General features: G+C 44.4%; 1 protein-coding gene across 1 annotated transcript in view; it reads left to right on the top strand.

Annotated features, from left to right (window-relative positions):
* The window catches only part of LOC112121222 (mitogen-activated protein kinase kinase kinase 15-like), a 144520-nt gene extending 129164 nt beyond the window's left edge, over window positions 1-15356 (top strand). The window contains exons 23-28 of the mRNA XM_026649799.2: window positions 907-1012; window positions 6481-6694; window positions 13452-13564; window positions 13858-13955; window positions 14035-14111; window positions 15062-15356. Coding sequence (XP_026505584.1) covers window positions 907-1012; window positions 6481-6694; window positions 13452-13564; window positions 13858-13955; window positions 14035-14111; window positions 15062-15143 — 690 coding nt within the window. The 3' untranslated portion in view covers window positions 15144-15356. The remainder of the gene's footprint in view (window positions 1-906; window positions 1013-6480; window positions 6695-13451; window positions 13565-13857; window positions 13956-14034; window positions 14112-15061) is intronic.
* Window positions 15357-15531: the final 175 nt, after the last annotated feature.

The following is a 15531-nucleotide window of genomic DNA, read 5'->3' as shown; positions in this document are numbered from 1 at the left end:
TTCCTCTGCAGCGTGGGGCATGGGTCACTTGCTGGAGGATTCTCTGCACCTTGAAGTCTTTAAACCAGAAGTTGAGGACTTCAATAGCTCAGACATAGGTTAGGGGTTTGTTACAGGAGTGGGTGGGTGAGATTCTGTGGCCTGCGTTGTGCAGGAGGTCAGACTAGAAGATCATAATGGTCCCTTCTGACCTTCAAGTCTATGAGGGTGGTTGACTACTCCTAAGCACCAGACAGAGGATCCTTTGACTTATACATTCCATTTAATTATCTTTTTATTTTATTTTATTTAAATACATGACTGCTTGGCTCCACTATCTCAAATGGAAGCCTATTCACCAATTTCTCTGTAAAAAATACTACTCAAATTCTTTTTATGCACTGAGTATATTCCCTTTGTGCCCTAGTTCTTGTCTTATCACATCTCCTGTTAATCCTCTTCTGTCAAGGCTAAATAAGGTTTTGTCAGTCTCCCTTCATCTGTGAACCCCTCCATTGCATTTATCAGTTTAGTTATTCTAAGCTAAATTGAAGAGAGTTCTAGAAACTTATGTTTTATATATATATATATAGAGAGAGAGAGAGAGAGAGAGAGAGAGAGAGTGTATCCTTAGTCTTGCATAATTTTAATTTTATTTAGTATGGCTACAATGCTGAGATATCTTAGTGGCTGCTTAGAGCACTGCATTTTATTAGCATATGGGAGATTTGGAAGTTGTTGTTCATGAGCTGGTGAAGTCTGAACTCAGCATCTAATAATTTTAGTCTCGAGGAAAGGGTTGTGCTGACTTGTACTATACAGATTCCCATTAATTTACAGAGATTTATCTGAATCTTTATAAAACAAAGTTTTGTCTGTGGTGTCTAGGTCCTTTGCTGATGCTTTTGCTTATTTCTATACTTGTAGGTGAACAAAGTATTAAGGAATCATTTAATTAGGCCTCATTGGATGTTTGCAATGGATAACATAATTCGCCGTGCAGTCCAAGCAGCAGTCACTATTCTTATTCCAGGTAAATCAAAGCACATCAGTACTAGTTTCTAAATGAAACACTTCCAAAATGCATCATAAATGGTTTCACGTTCTTTCCAGATGATGGATCCATCTCATTTTTGAAGTTTGTTAGTAGGGGGGAAATAGGGTCTTGAGTGATTTCTCTTCAGCTGGGGGGGACGGTGCTGTGGACAGGGACAACAGTTTTTTCAAATAACCAGTGAACTAGGCTGCACAGAGTAAAATGGATTTACTCCTTTATAGTTGGTAGTTTTAAAACTGGGGAAACCTAATTCTAAAGGCTTTTGGAATTAGGCCATAACTTACCCTTAAACTGAAGGGGAAGTGCTTCATTGGATGGTCTCTGTGTGTATTCCATTTGAGGTGCACCTGCACTCCATACCCCTGAGACTGGAAGACTTTTCATTATTAGTGTCCGTTGGTCCGTGCCTGTGGCCTTCTTCTCTTGGTGCTCCAACCGACGGTATAAGGGATGGTGCAGACCAACTGTCTCTCTAGTTCCATTCTATCACCTGTGGTCTGAGACAGGGGTCCTCCATTGTCCACAGCTTTAGCTAGTGTTCTTTGTTTATGTGTAAAAAGTTGTAAATGGTTTGTTCTTATATAAGTTTCCTCTAGAGCTAGTTAGTTTTAGGAGCCATTGTTTGGGGGTACTGCTGCACTCCCCACAGCCATGTAGGGGATTCCTAGCATGTCCAAGATGCCAGGCTTCAAGATCTCCGTGGTTTTCCCCCGGGCCTTCCTGGTCAGCGACAACCACAACACTTGTCTGTATTGCCTCAGGGAAGCTCACATCCCCTCCAAGTGTAATATTTGTCAGTCCTTCCCTCACTCGACCCACCAATCCTGAGAGTTCTGACTTCAAACGTTGCTGATGGATCGCTCAAGGAGGCCACAGTCCAACTGTGGCCCATCAGACCTCACGTACATTGGGCAGAGGCACCGAGAAGCAGTCTTAGAGCGTGGTTGTGTCCACACTGGGAACAGAATTAAGGACTCTAGCAAACAGGACAGACATGAGAAAGGTAAGAGTAAACACTCTCACATGATGTATGTGAGAAATCCCCCTCTAAGGAGAGGACTTCTTCCCCAACGCATTCTATGTTGGGTGACACTCTGCACCCCAATACGGGTGTGTCAGGAGGTCCTAAGGAGCACAGTACCAGTTCCATGGCCTCGAGAGGCAAAAGTGCCCCGAAACCGTCAACCACTGAAGGAGCAGGACCGTCCTGTATACCAACGAGAGAAAGGAGTGAGTGGACAACTCCTACACAAATGCTGACTTGCATGGAGAAGGATTCATTGGTACTGAGAACCACTGTCTGCTCAAAACTGGCACTGCCAGTGCCACCAAGAGACAGAAGCCCACCAGCATCAGTGGTCAGATATGCTATCCTGGAGGATCTTACAGTCTGCAGACCCAGAATCACTGATTCTGTCCTCACACCATTGTTTCGTCACTCATTGGTACCATCTACCAGTGGAAGCATAGTAAGACCATCACTGGTACTAACGGCCCTGCCCATGGACACAGAGGTCTTGTGCTCCTCCAGCAAGCCTGGGATTAGTGGGGAGAGCTTACCAGTCTTATCAAGACAGGAAGTCAGCTCCAGCAGAGGCTCTAAAATCTCATGGGCACCTTCTCACTCCCACAGGACCTGGCTTGGGACCAGTAATACCCTTCTCCCTGGAGACCACCCCATTATCCCTATGAACTCTCTCAATGGCTTTATTGGGGTCCTGGGGATACCTATATGAGACATCCTGAATACAGACAGACAAGAATGCGAGTTGAGGCATGTACCCGTGCATTGTGAAGAACCCCAATCCACTCAGGAATGCTCTGAGGAAGAGAAACAACTCAACAAGGCAGAGCCACTAGCCACTGTGGGGATATCATTGTTCTCACTAGATGAGACAGTCACACCAGCCTCACCACCTGACGACTATAGGCAATTTCAAGATCTCCTAAGGAGAACTGCAGACATGCTTCATATCCCCCTGGAAGAAGCATAGGCCATCCCTCATAAATTACTTGGATATCCTTCAAAGTTCAGATCTTAGTAAGGTGGCATTGTCTATCAATGAGGCTATATTAGGACTAGCCAAGATGGTCTGGCATATTCCAGCCATCTGTACTCCCACTCTGAAAAAAACAAAGGAGAAATATTTTATACCATCTAAAGCGGCAGAATACTTATTCTTGCATCCCACTCTGAACTTCTAGTGGTGCAGGCTGTCACTGAACGGAACAAGCAATATCAACCCAGATCTACACCCACAATAAGGAGGCCAAATGTCTAGACTTCTTTGGGAGAAAGAACTTCCCTTCCGCAAGTTTACAGTTCTGCATAGCAAGCTGTCAGGCTTTAATGGCTAAGTATGAGTTTATAAATTATAATCCGTTCTATAAATTTCTCAACAGGCTGCCTCAAGAACACAGACTTCAATTCCATACAATCATCAAAGAAGGTAAATGCTAGCCAGGTCTGCCCTCCAAGCTTTGGTAGATGCAGCAGATACAGCCTCCCACTCAATGGCACCATCTGTAGTCATGAGATGGCTTTGTGACTCCAATCCTCCAGATTTCCCCAAGAAGCCCAATCAACCCTGGAAGAGCTGCCCTTCAAGGGAAATAACCTATTCATTGAGAAGACGGACTAACCATTATATACCCTTAAGGACTCGAGCGACATTCCCTTCGCTGATATTTGGATGGATGATGAACTTAGAGCATGCTTGGAGATTGTACAGTCCATCCTCAGCAATAACAGAAAATGCTAAGCAGCAAAATGGAAGAAATTCTCCTTATGGCATCAATTCCAAGACTCCCTACAGTTATGACCGACCTCCTGTCTCTGAAAACATCAAAGTTCTCTAGTGTACTTGGCACCCATTAGTGCCTTTCACCCTCCAATGGACAAATATTCAGTCTTCACCCACCCGACTATAGTCAGGTTTCTGAAGGGACTTGTCAGATCCTTTTCCCCAGTACTGACATGGGACCTCAATTTAGTCCAGTCAGCATTAACAAATTCTCCCTTCGAACCTTTAGCCTCATGTCCCTTCACTCCTCTATCTGTGAAGGTTGCCTATCTAGTTGCCCACCTCAACCAGAAGAGTAGGTGAGCTGAGGGCCCTTGCAGTTGACCCACCTTATATGTGCTTCCATAAGGATAAAGTTTCCCTGAGGTTACATTCTAAATTCAATCCAAAAGTAATCTCATAATTCCATCTGACTCAGGTCATCCACTTACCTGTCTTCTATCCAGAGCCCCATGCCACCAGAGAGGACAGTGTCCGTTGAGCCTTGACCTTTTACATACAGTGGACAATGTCTTTCAGGAAATCTCCTAAACTATTTGTCTCCTTTGCTTCCCCCCTCATACATTTGGCGATCTCCTCACAGAGACTTCCTAAATGATTTTGGGATGCATCCTGCGTGAGAGAGCACGCCTGACCAGGGCCCAGTGTACATCTGCAACTTCATGTAGAGATTGCCCTCTTCTAGAGATCTGCAGAGCAGCAGCGTGGGGCTCTGTGCATACCTTTGAGACATTTTGCCCTGGTACAAGGTTCTACAGATGTATCCTTCAGTCTGTGATACAGCAGGGTTCCTCAAACCCTCCTTTTCAATGAGTACGGCTTGTGAGTCGCCTCGAACAGAATACACATAGGGACCATCATTCAAAGAAGACAGTCTGGGTGCTTACCTTTTACAGCAACTGGAGTTCTTTGAGATGTGTCCCTGTGTGTATTCCACTGCCCACCTCTGCTTCAGATCCTTATCCTAAGGTTATTTGCTGTAGAGAAGGAACCGGAGAGGCAGTCAGTCCACATCACCCCTTGTACCCTTGGTTTGGAGCAGAAGGAGAAGGGTGCAAGCATGAGCCAATGGACACTGCTAGTGAAAATCTTCCAGTCTCAGGCATATGGAGCACATGTGCAGTTCAGAAGGAATACAGATAGGAACAAAACATCTCGAAGAATGCCAGTTAGTGCACAAAGTAAGTAACCAGACTTTTCTGGAATTCTTCTTCCTCTAAAACAGTGGTTCCCAAACTTTAACAACTCACGAACCCCTTTCACTAAAATGTCAAGTCTCGTGAACCCCCTCTTAAAAACGAATATTTCCATGGATTTTCTCCCTTACCTCAGCATAAATTATAAAAGCATTGATCTTGGAAATATAAAATTTGTTTTTATGACATGCTTATTACACACTATTTATTAATTATTTATCATTACAGTATTTTTATTACATTATGAAAATGGCAACACTTTTCCAAGATCTCACTTTTGTAGCTTGTATCACTTTTGATTAAGCCTGTTATAAGACAAGGCTCCTATCAGAAGTGCCGGTAGAAAAAAGGGGTGCGGGGTCAAAGCCAGAAAAGTGGGGAGCCGACGGGGGGCCACTGGAAAAAAAGGGCAGGGACCATGCTGACGTGGGGGCGCCACGTGACCCTTGTCGCCCCCCCCCATACTGGCGCCTCTGGCTCCTATGTTTCATCAAGGAGTATCTGATGTGAAAAAGCATGAAGGTATTTAAGAAGCCAACTGAAAGAGTTCCTCCTACACAAGCATTCAGGTCTTGAGCAGTCCAGGCAAACAATGCACGTTACAACAAAGCTTAAACTTGTTCTTCATAATAATTTAAAAACAACAGTAGCGGACTATTTAATTTTAAAAACAGCAAAAAATATCCACCTCCCTTTCTATTTCGTAAAAGGAGACTTGAAGTTTAAAACTCCTCAGTGTGATAGATATGCTTGCTTTGATCTGCTTAGCTCCTGGAAGTCCCCAAGGCTCCGGGCTGCTGGCCCGTGCTGCCCGGGGTCCCTATGGACAGTTCTGTCCGCCATTAGGGAATTTTTTCCTGAGAACCCCCTGTAACATTTTGTGAACCCCCAGGGGTTCACGAACCCCAGTTTGGGAACCACTGCTCTAAAAGCAACTCTGTTCCCCCATTATGTAAACAGAATCCTGAGTCTCTACCGCCTGTCTACGCTATTTATTACTTCTGCTACATCATCAGTGCACCCGTCATTTTACAGACAAGTAAGATTGTGAACGCCATACAAACAGGGACCTATCCTCAGATGAATGCACTAATACTGCCACTGCTGTTGTTTAAGCCTGTTTGGAAATGGTGCCACAAAGTCTGTGGTTCAATTAATGTAAGAGACTAATGCTATCATGTGTTAATATTTGCCAAGGTTACATTTCACTCCTAGCTACTGGTATCTCCCTTATTAAACACCATAGGAAAGTACATACCATGTGGAAAGCATCAGGATAAAATCTCATCACTACTTTACTCAGCTTTTTTCAGTTAAAGAGGAAATATGCCACCCATAAGATGTCCAGAAAAAGTGTTGCTTTCCTGTGGTTTTCCCACATTCACTACCCCCAAAAAAGCAAGGGTATGTGGTACTAAATTGACTTCTTCATTGATTTGTGCAGAGCTTCAAGCTCACTTTGAGCCAGCTTCAGAGACTGAAGGAGTGGAAAAAGATGCCGATGAAGTAGAAGATGATTGCCACCCAATGGAACAAAATGGAAATGAGGAGCCAGTTGTCACATCTGGAGTGAGCACACTCAGTTCCGTGGTGTCACATGAATCACAGCAGCAACATCTTAATCTGCAGCTAGCCAAACTTAAACAAGAGACGAACAGGTAACTTCTCTTGTAGAACTATGCTTTTTTTTCATGTGGTCTTCAAAAAACCTTCAAGAATAAACAACACACTCAAAAAAGAATGTTTATTCATAGGCATGTGTTCATCCAACCACAGGATCCTCTAGTCAAAGTAGAATTTGCAGGAGTTGACCAAGCGGTCTCAGAAAGGTACTCAGCAATATATATAGGCACTTGTATAGCTTTCACCAAATCTTACAACACAGCTCAGGATCTTTCAGTTCACAGAAAGTACACCGAAAAAATGTTGGATTCCCACTAAGCATTGACACACGCTTTTTATTTGTAAATATGAGTTCTCAAGTAAGAGTGCCAAACACTGGATATTAAATATAAGCACAGGATTCCGAGTGTGAGCTGAACTTCTGTTTTCTCACCACTGTTGTGGAGTAGTGGCAACTAAAATGAGAAGTTCTCATTCACCAGGTGTCTAAATTTCACGTCAGAAAATTCCAGATAATCACACACAATTACTGGTCTAAGAACTCAGGATGTAACGCCCAGTGGTGAGGACACAATCTGTATTAGACCACTCAGAAGGTTTTATATATTCCTATACAGTAGGACTCACATCAGCCCCTTCGCCCCAGTAATGAAAAATCTGGAGTCCTTGTCAATAGATGATACTGTAAAAGCTGCAGCTCTTTTAACACAGGCTTAATATGGGACTACACAGTAAAAGAAGGAATGCACTGATTTGTTGAATTACTAAAACTTTAGGATCTCTGGGCACCGTTACGATAAAAATAATCAATCAGGATTGGGGCCCTGTAGGCTAGGTGCTGTGCAAACATAAAGGGAAGACAGTCTTTCATGGCGGAGAAAACTCAATATTGATGTAAAAATTCTTATTAATGAAAGAACGGTTCTTTACCCCATAATAACTATGGTTTTGTACAGTAAAGCGCTGTGGTTCTTTAAGATGTGTTGTCCATGTGTGTTCCACTTCAGGTGTAGCTTGAGATTGGACTCTTTGAGGAGCAACGTCCAGTGAGGCCGTGCATGTGTCCTCTGGTGCTTCGTAACTGAGTGTGTAAAGAATGGGACAGCTGCCAGCAACTGCTTTCCAGTTCCTTTGCTAATGCTGAATCTAGTAGGGGCAAGGATTGTACAGTAGCTGGGAAAGAGGGTGGACCCTGCAATGCATGTGGACAACACATTCTGAGGAATCAGTTTTTGTAGGATAAGTAACCTTTCTTCTTCGAGTGATTGCCCACATGGATATCACTTCCGGTGCCTCTCCAGGACATGAGTTACTGCTTGAGGCAGGTGCTCTGAGTTTACTGGAATAATGACTGCGGGACAGCTCTGCTGAAACGAGTGTCAGAGCTGGAGCTGTCCACCAGCAAATAGTGTGGGGTGACAGTGTGAACTGAATTCCAGGTAGCTACTCTGCAAGTTTCTATGATGAGGATGCCTTTCAGGGAAGTTGCAGAAGCTGCCCAAGCTCTGGTGGAATGGGTCCAAATGTACCCAATTTGGGCCTCAATGTACCACCACATAGCATGCCTTAATGCAGTCAGAGACCCATTTTGACAGTTTTTAGGTGGAGATAGGTTAACCCCGCCTCGTTCTGTGAGCAAATGATAGGAACAATCTAGGAGAGTTCTTAAATGACTGTTTTGTCTAGATAATACTGACACACCTTGAAGCATCAGGAGGAAAGCTATGAACACTAGCCAAATGGCTCTCAATTCCAGGATGTTTAAGTGAATATTGGCCTCCTGGGGGAGCAGAGGCATTGGGTCTGATGGCCTGGATGCAGTCCCCATTCTACTATGGACAAGTCTGTCACTAGTGTCGTGCTGGAGAGAGGTGTGGAGCGAGCAGGACGCTGCTGGAGACATGTAGAGGGTCTTTCAACCAATCATAGGAGAGGACCCCTTGGGGAATTGTGACCTCTGTACATTGTCATGACCTTTAACATGACACACTATATAGAGACGTAAACACTACACGTGTTCTGTATCTCAGCCCCTGGCAGGCAGAAGGAACTGGAGTACAGCCATCCGCCGGGAACAGGGACCGCAGGGGAGTCCTCCCAGCACACAGCCCCTACCCCTCTCCCTGCACCCTAAGCTACCCCCCTGCCTGCACACAGCCCCTAGTACCCCTCTCCCTGTGCCCTGAGTTACCCCCCTGCCCGCACACAGCCCCTAGTACCCCTCTCCCTGCGCCCTGAGCTACCCCCTGCCTGCACACAGCCCCTAGTACCCCTCTCCCTGCGCCCTGAGCTACTACCCTGCCTGCACACAGCCCCAGCCACCCCCTGAGCTACCCCCCCTGCCTGCACACAGCCCCTAGTCTCTGCTCCCCCATCCCGAGCTACCACCCTGCCAGGGGATTATCTCAATCATCTTTGCATGCAGTGCAGGGAAACTCTGGCAACCTGTCTCACATGGCATGAGACGTGTTTCAAACAGGTTCTGGGCTGATGTTGTCAGCTGAGATGGACGCTGTTTGACGAAGTTGTGAATGGCGAGAAAGCTGTGCCAGGGCTGATAGGCCTTTGCCAGTAAGGAGTCCAGTACAGCTCCCATGAATTCTATGCTGGGGACAGGGATGAAAGTAGACTTTGGTCTGTTGAATCTGAGGCACGTTGTGGCAAAGAGAACCAAAAGTACTCAAATGGAGTCATTCACGTGCGGAGATGACTGACCTCGAATCAGCCAATCCGGGGTAGACTTTAATTCCTTGCCTTCTCAGATGTGTAGACAGGCATTCAGTGACGAGGCCAAAGGTAATGAGCCTGTAGTGGTAATAAGGCTTTCCCATAAGAAACCTGATGTCTTTTCTGTGAGCCGGTTAGACTGCACTATGACCGTATGTCTTGCAAGCCAAGAGCCCGTCTTGAGGATCCAGCATGGGGATTATGCACACTAGGGTTACCATCCTGAACGTGAACCAATAGATGAACTTGAGTTGTCAGAGGTCCAGGTTGAGGTGCCATCCCGTTTTCTTCTTTGGGAGCAGGGAAATGATGAGGCTAAACTAACTATAACGAGCTAGAAGATAAATGACATAGTGTAGGGGTTCTCAACCCTTTTCTCTCTGACGTTCCCCCCCCCCCCCCCATAAAATAAAAAAAGGAAGGGGGGGGGGGGGGGGGGGGGGGCCTGGGGCAGAGGTATGGTTTTGACTTCTTGGGGGGGGGGGGGGAGGGCGCGGAGCCAGCAGGATGCGAGCCACCTCCGCATGGTGGGGTCCAGGGAAGGAGTGCCACCTCCACCCCCCGACTCACCTCAACAGGCCACCCAGGCTGTCTGTGTTGGGGGATGCAACCAAAAATTATAACTCAAAAGTGGGTGGCTTAGCTCAAAATGTTTGAAAACAGCTTTGGGTGCAGGGAGGGGGTAGCTTGGGCTGTGTGCACACGGGGTGGCTATGAGTGCAGGGTGGGGGGCAGCTAGGGGCTGTGTGCAGGCAGGGTGGTAGCTCGGGGTGCAGGGAGAGGGGTGGCTAGGGAGCTGCGTGTGGGCAGAGGGGTAGCTCAGGGTGTAGGGAGGGGGGAGGAGCTGTGTGCTGGGAGGACTCCCCTGCGGTCCCTTTTCTTGGAGGGCTTTGCCAGCCATGGAGCTGGGGATGGGGGGGGGGGGGGCGCAGCTCTTACTGGCTGCTTCTGTGGGAGCAAAGGGGGCTGGGAGCTGAGGAGCAGCTTCAAGTTGAGGCACCAGCAGGAGAAGAGGGAACACTACTGTTGCTGCTAACTGCTCCATGACACCAGCTAGAGAAGCAGCTGCCTGGCTCCGGCTTCCTGCCTCCGACATGGCCAGGGGGGTGGGGGGGAAGGTGTGGAGCTGCCCCCTGGACTGCCGTGCTTTTGCTTTGCAGTTTTTTTGGGGGGGGGGAGGCAATGCCCTCCCTGTCCCCAACTCTGCCCCACAGGGAGCACCAGGGCTTCACCCCCGCATCACCTAGCTTCAGTCCCAGGGGGTGCCGGGGATCGGGGCTTCAGCTGCGGGGCCCTGCAGCCCCCTTGAAAGGGCTCATGGACCCCCAGTTGAGAACCGCTGACATAGTGTACAGAGATGCAAACCGTGTTCTGTGTCACAGCCCTTGGCAGGCAGAGGGAACTGGAGTGCAGTTACAGCTACCCTGCCCTTTATGAATGCCAGAGGGCATGCAGGGCACAGGCTCGGCCCCAGTGGGCACTGCTATTCAAAACTATTCCAGTCTCTCGCCTATGAGGTGCACGGACATTAGAAGTGGAATGCATGTGGACAGTCACTCCATAAGTTACACTTACGCTGTTGGGTGATTACAAACTTGCTTTCTTAAAATTCAGTCAAGGTGAAGGCCCCAGAAAGTCTGATTTGTCAACAGCACAGACTCCCAGGGTGTAAAAAATAATAATAATAAAATAACTCCCGCCCCCTGTCAAAACCTCCATGTGTATTTACACAGGCTCTGAACTGCAGCTTTTATAATTTGTTTTCCTTTAACTTTTCATATTTTTTATGCTATGTTTTGAAATGTGTATATAACACAGTACTTTGATTTGTTCTTTGTATACAATATTTAGTAAGAGATTTTTAAATTGCAAGTTGAAAATGTACTGCAAATTGTCAATCTTAAATCTAAGGACCATTTTGGTCAAAAGGGCCCGCAGACCAGCAAAACTGTTTGTTCAAAGACCCAAGTGCAGCTCTCTGGTATGTGATACAAGTCTGAGTTTTGTCTAAAGCAAAAGACTTTGTAGGAATATTCAGGGATGCACTGTTATCAGGAGCCATACATATGGGCCTTCTCACCAAAGCAAACACCTTCATTTTAAAACCCCAACAAATACTTAGTGATGATTAAGCGCCTTATGTATTTGCAAATGTTGTGTGAATAGAGATTTTATAGCAAGATCATTTAATGCTATAACTGGTTACTAAAGTAAAAAGCCACTTTAGTAGAGAATTATTTATATTAATGTGTGGAACTAGTCATCTGGCACTGCTTGGGCAAATTACTTACCAAGAGTCACTTCTCCAGTGCCTTCTTGAATGGCTATTTAATTTTCAGGACGCTGAAGTTTAAAAAAGACTATTGAGAGCTGTAAGACCTTTACATATGACAAAAGGATATTTGGACCCCTTTGAAGTAGAATCTCAATTTTTAAACCCCCAAAGGAATTCAAGGGATATGCAAGAAAAAGAGTTTCAACTTTGTTGGAAAGTTCTCAGAGCATCTTTAAAGTCAATATAGTCAATGAATGGAAGAAAAATTACTACCCTGATGCATGGACAGTAGCAGAAGATGTTGCTATAGCCAATCCATGAAGGCACTGAGTCAATGAAAGGATGACAGCAGCTAATCCAGTCAAAGAAGGATGTTTTCCTCCTTCAGTAAGACTATGGAAAGAATATAAAATCTCGCTGTGCTGAGCAACCAGTAGCACTATGCTCATGTCTCTCAACCTCAGCAGGCAACTCTCAGAAGCACACTCAGCCTGTTTGACACTTCTGCAAGTAGGCAAGAACACTAATTGGACAGCTAACAAAGAAAGACGCCACAGAACAGCATTGAGATGCAGCAACCTTCCAGTTCAGCACGATGAGTGAGATGCAATTTACCAAAAGAACTGACAAAAAATTTAAATTTTTCCTGCAGTGACTTTCAGAATATTGCACTGCAATTGTAACTTAGGGTATTAACAGCTTCTCTTGTTAAAAACAGGATTGTTTAGACTATGCATTCCTACAGAGCCATAAACTAACCTTGGCAAACAGCAAAAAAGTGGGATTTACTTTGGGTTTAAGATTCTGGATTATTTTGTCTGTCTCAAGACAGCTCCGTGAATGGCTTCTTTTGAGTAACTGATTTAAACACTTTCTTTGGATTCATAAGACTTAGCCTCTGATCACTTACCTTTGGTATATCATCATAAAACAGTTTGTGCATCTATAAACAGGATTCACCCTTAAAGTTCATTTACCCTTCTAGAAGCTGTTTTACATTGAGGCTGGACTCAATACTAATTTGGGGAATAATGTACTTTGGTCTTAATTTAGCAAGAGATGAACTCTCCTACTTAGAGGCAGGCCCACTCTTAAAGGTGTAATCTTGTTAATTCTCCACATATTAGACTAACTGAAGTAACGGTTATTGCTTGATTGTTTAGTTTTAATTTTATTAGTAAAGTTAATAATTGTGATTTTGCGTGCTTATAATTTTGGTGTCCCCTAAGGCCTGGCAAAAAGCCCCACGTGATTAAAATAGTGGGAGGCCCATTGCTGCTTTGGCACATCATTAAAATTTGTCCTATCCTTTCTTGTTTCTCTAAACTATAAATTTTAGTAATATTGGAGAAAAAATTATTTGACACTTGTCAACCTGAAACATCCTTTTCCACTCTCTCTCTGCACCAAAGACCTTACGAAACATGATTTGTTAGACAGGATAAATCTCTCTTAACACCACTTTTATCCTAGTTTTCAGAGACTGTAAAATGTCAAACCAAAATTACTTAATTAGTTGTTAAAAGGAAAATAGTTCCTAGAATATTTGACTACAGTTACTGTATTTGTATGTTTACAGGAAAGGATTTCAACTCTGGGTTAGGAATTAGACTGGATTTTGTTTGGCTGTTTGTGTAGGAGAATTAACTCAGAAATGTGTACATATTAGCTCTTGTGTAAATACTGGTATTTCTTGAAAGTACTCAAGATACTCTTTGGGACATTTAATAAATATGAATACAGATTTTATTCTCAATTTGACTATCTCCGACTTTGGTCATGTTTGATAGGCTTTTGGAAGTCTTGGTTCAGAAGGAGAGAGAGTATCAAACCCTCTTACGGCAAACTCTAGAGCAGAAAACCCAAGAGTTACACCTGCTTCAGTTACAGTCCAAGCCTGCAGGTAGGAGGGGTTATATTTCTATAGATTGCTATGCACTCAGTTCCAAATGCTTACCAAAACCTCTGCTTGAATCAGCTTATTAAATGGGACTCGCTAAATAATTTTGCATGATTGTATTTTTGGCCTTGGAATAGTCTAAGAAGAAATCTGTGGCCCACAGACATAGGTTGCCCTCTATGTGAGGAAAGCATCAGGTTGCTGAGGCTAACTATTTTTGCCCTAGAAAATACCGATACAGCTGTACAATTCTACATATTGTTGACCTGTTAACCTACATATTTAAATTATTACAGAATTTCAAAGGCCTCCAGGAGCTCCTGTACAGAATGTAGACCAGGAGCTCCTAGACTGGTTAAGACAACAAGGAGCGGACTCAGATGCAATTGAGAGGGTAAAAAAACAAAAATTAACAATCTGTTTGGTTTCAATGAAATAACATAACTTAATTTAGGAACAACTCTGTCTTTCAGTTTGCTGAAGAGGATTACACACTAAATGATGTCCTTAATGATATCACTAAGGATGACTTGAGATACCTTCGACTACGGTAAGGCAATGTTTGAATACTGCCAGAAATGTTTGCCAGAGTACCTGCTTGCCATTCTATTGGTCTTAACATAAAGCTATCAAGGATCACTGTAGTGGTCCTTATCAAAAAATGAATTTGTAAAGATTAATTTTCTATTAAATAAGCTCTCACAGCTTCATTGCACAAGGGGTTCTTGCTATTATAGTAAACATGTAGGTCAGGGGTCGGCAACCTGTGGCACGCTGCTCGCCAGGGTAAGCCCCCGGCGGGCCAGGCCGGTTTGTTTACCTGACATGTCCGCAGGTTCAGCCGATTGCGGCTCCCACTGGCTGCGGTTCGCCTCTCCAGGCCAATGGAGGCTGCTGGAAGCGGCGGCCAGCACATCCCTTGGCCCGCAGCCCCCATTGGCCTGGAGTGGCGAACCGCAGCCAGTGGGAGCCATGATCAGACGCGGCAGGTAAACAAACCGGCCTGGCCTGCCAGGGTGCTTATCTTGTCGAGCCCTGATGTAGGTGTTAAGGCCTATGGCACAAGGGACACTTACATGCAGGATCACTGGGGCAAGTTTAAAACCGTTAGGATGCCACAGACTTAATGTTAAGTGGAGTTTTCTTTACATAGTCTTCCTTTCTTTGACATGAGGGCCATTATGGGTGGCTTGTCTAGGTTGTCATTCCAGAAAGTTCACATTGATTGAATTCCTTACTAGCTGAGGAAGAGTAAATATTTGGTAATTATGCACAAACTATTTACAGTCTTCGATATATTTAGTGATAGATGAAAATTATCATCCCCAGCTTGCTTTGGCCAGCTCTCCCCACTATCATTATTTGGAATTTCCTGTTCCCTAGGAGAGATCACACACAGGCACTTAAAAAAAATTCTCTAACACTTTCCAAGAGTGCAATTACTATTGGCATAATGTTTCTAATTCAATGTTGTTCCCTATTTTCATTTCATCTTTATAGTGGTGGTCTTCTCTGCAGAATTTGGAATGCAATATTAAACCACAGAAAAATGGCTAATAAGCCCTCAGAAACCAACAGTTAATTCTTTCTCAGTTGAGCAGGCAGAAAATACATTCCAAGTAATCCTTAAATTATTAGATTGTTGTATATTGGTCCTGCAATTTTGCACAGCTAAATGGTCTGTTTATCAATGTAACTTCAAAATGTAATGCACAATGGACATAAGCACAGCTTTCTTTAAGAAGGTGTTTGTGATTTTTGCCCATTAGATACCAGGTGTTGAAACTTCTGTAAAACCACTCGCTAATGTTACAAATTATTTGTAAAAATTAAGTGCATTATTTATGTAATGCATCTGTCAATGTAAATACAACTGCAGCTGAAGAAAACAGCTTGCTGTTTTTAATAAAGCACATGCCATATACCTAGAGCAGTCTATTTGTTGAACAGTCTTGTATTTAAAATGCATT

This window comes from Terrapene carolina, unplaced genomic scaffold (assembly GCF_002925995.2).
Source record: "Terrapene carolina triunguis isolate 2854851 unplaced genomic scaffold, T_m_triunguis-2.0 Scaffold23, whole genome shotgun sequence".
Classification (NCBI taxonomy): domain Eukaryota; kingdom Metazoa; phylum Chordata; order Testudines; family Emydidae; genus Terrapene; species Terrapene triunguis.
This window is presented reverse-complemented; position numbering and strand designations above follow the sequence as displayed.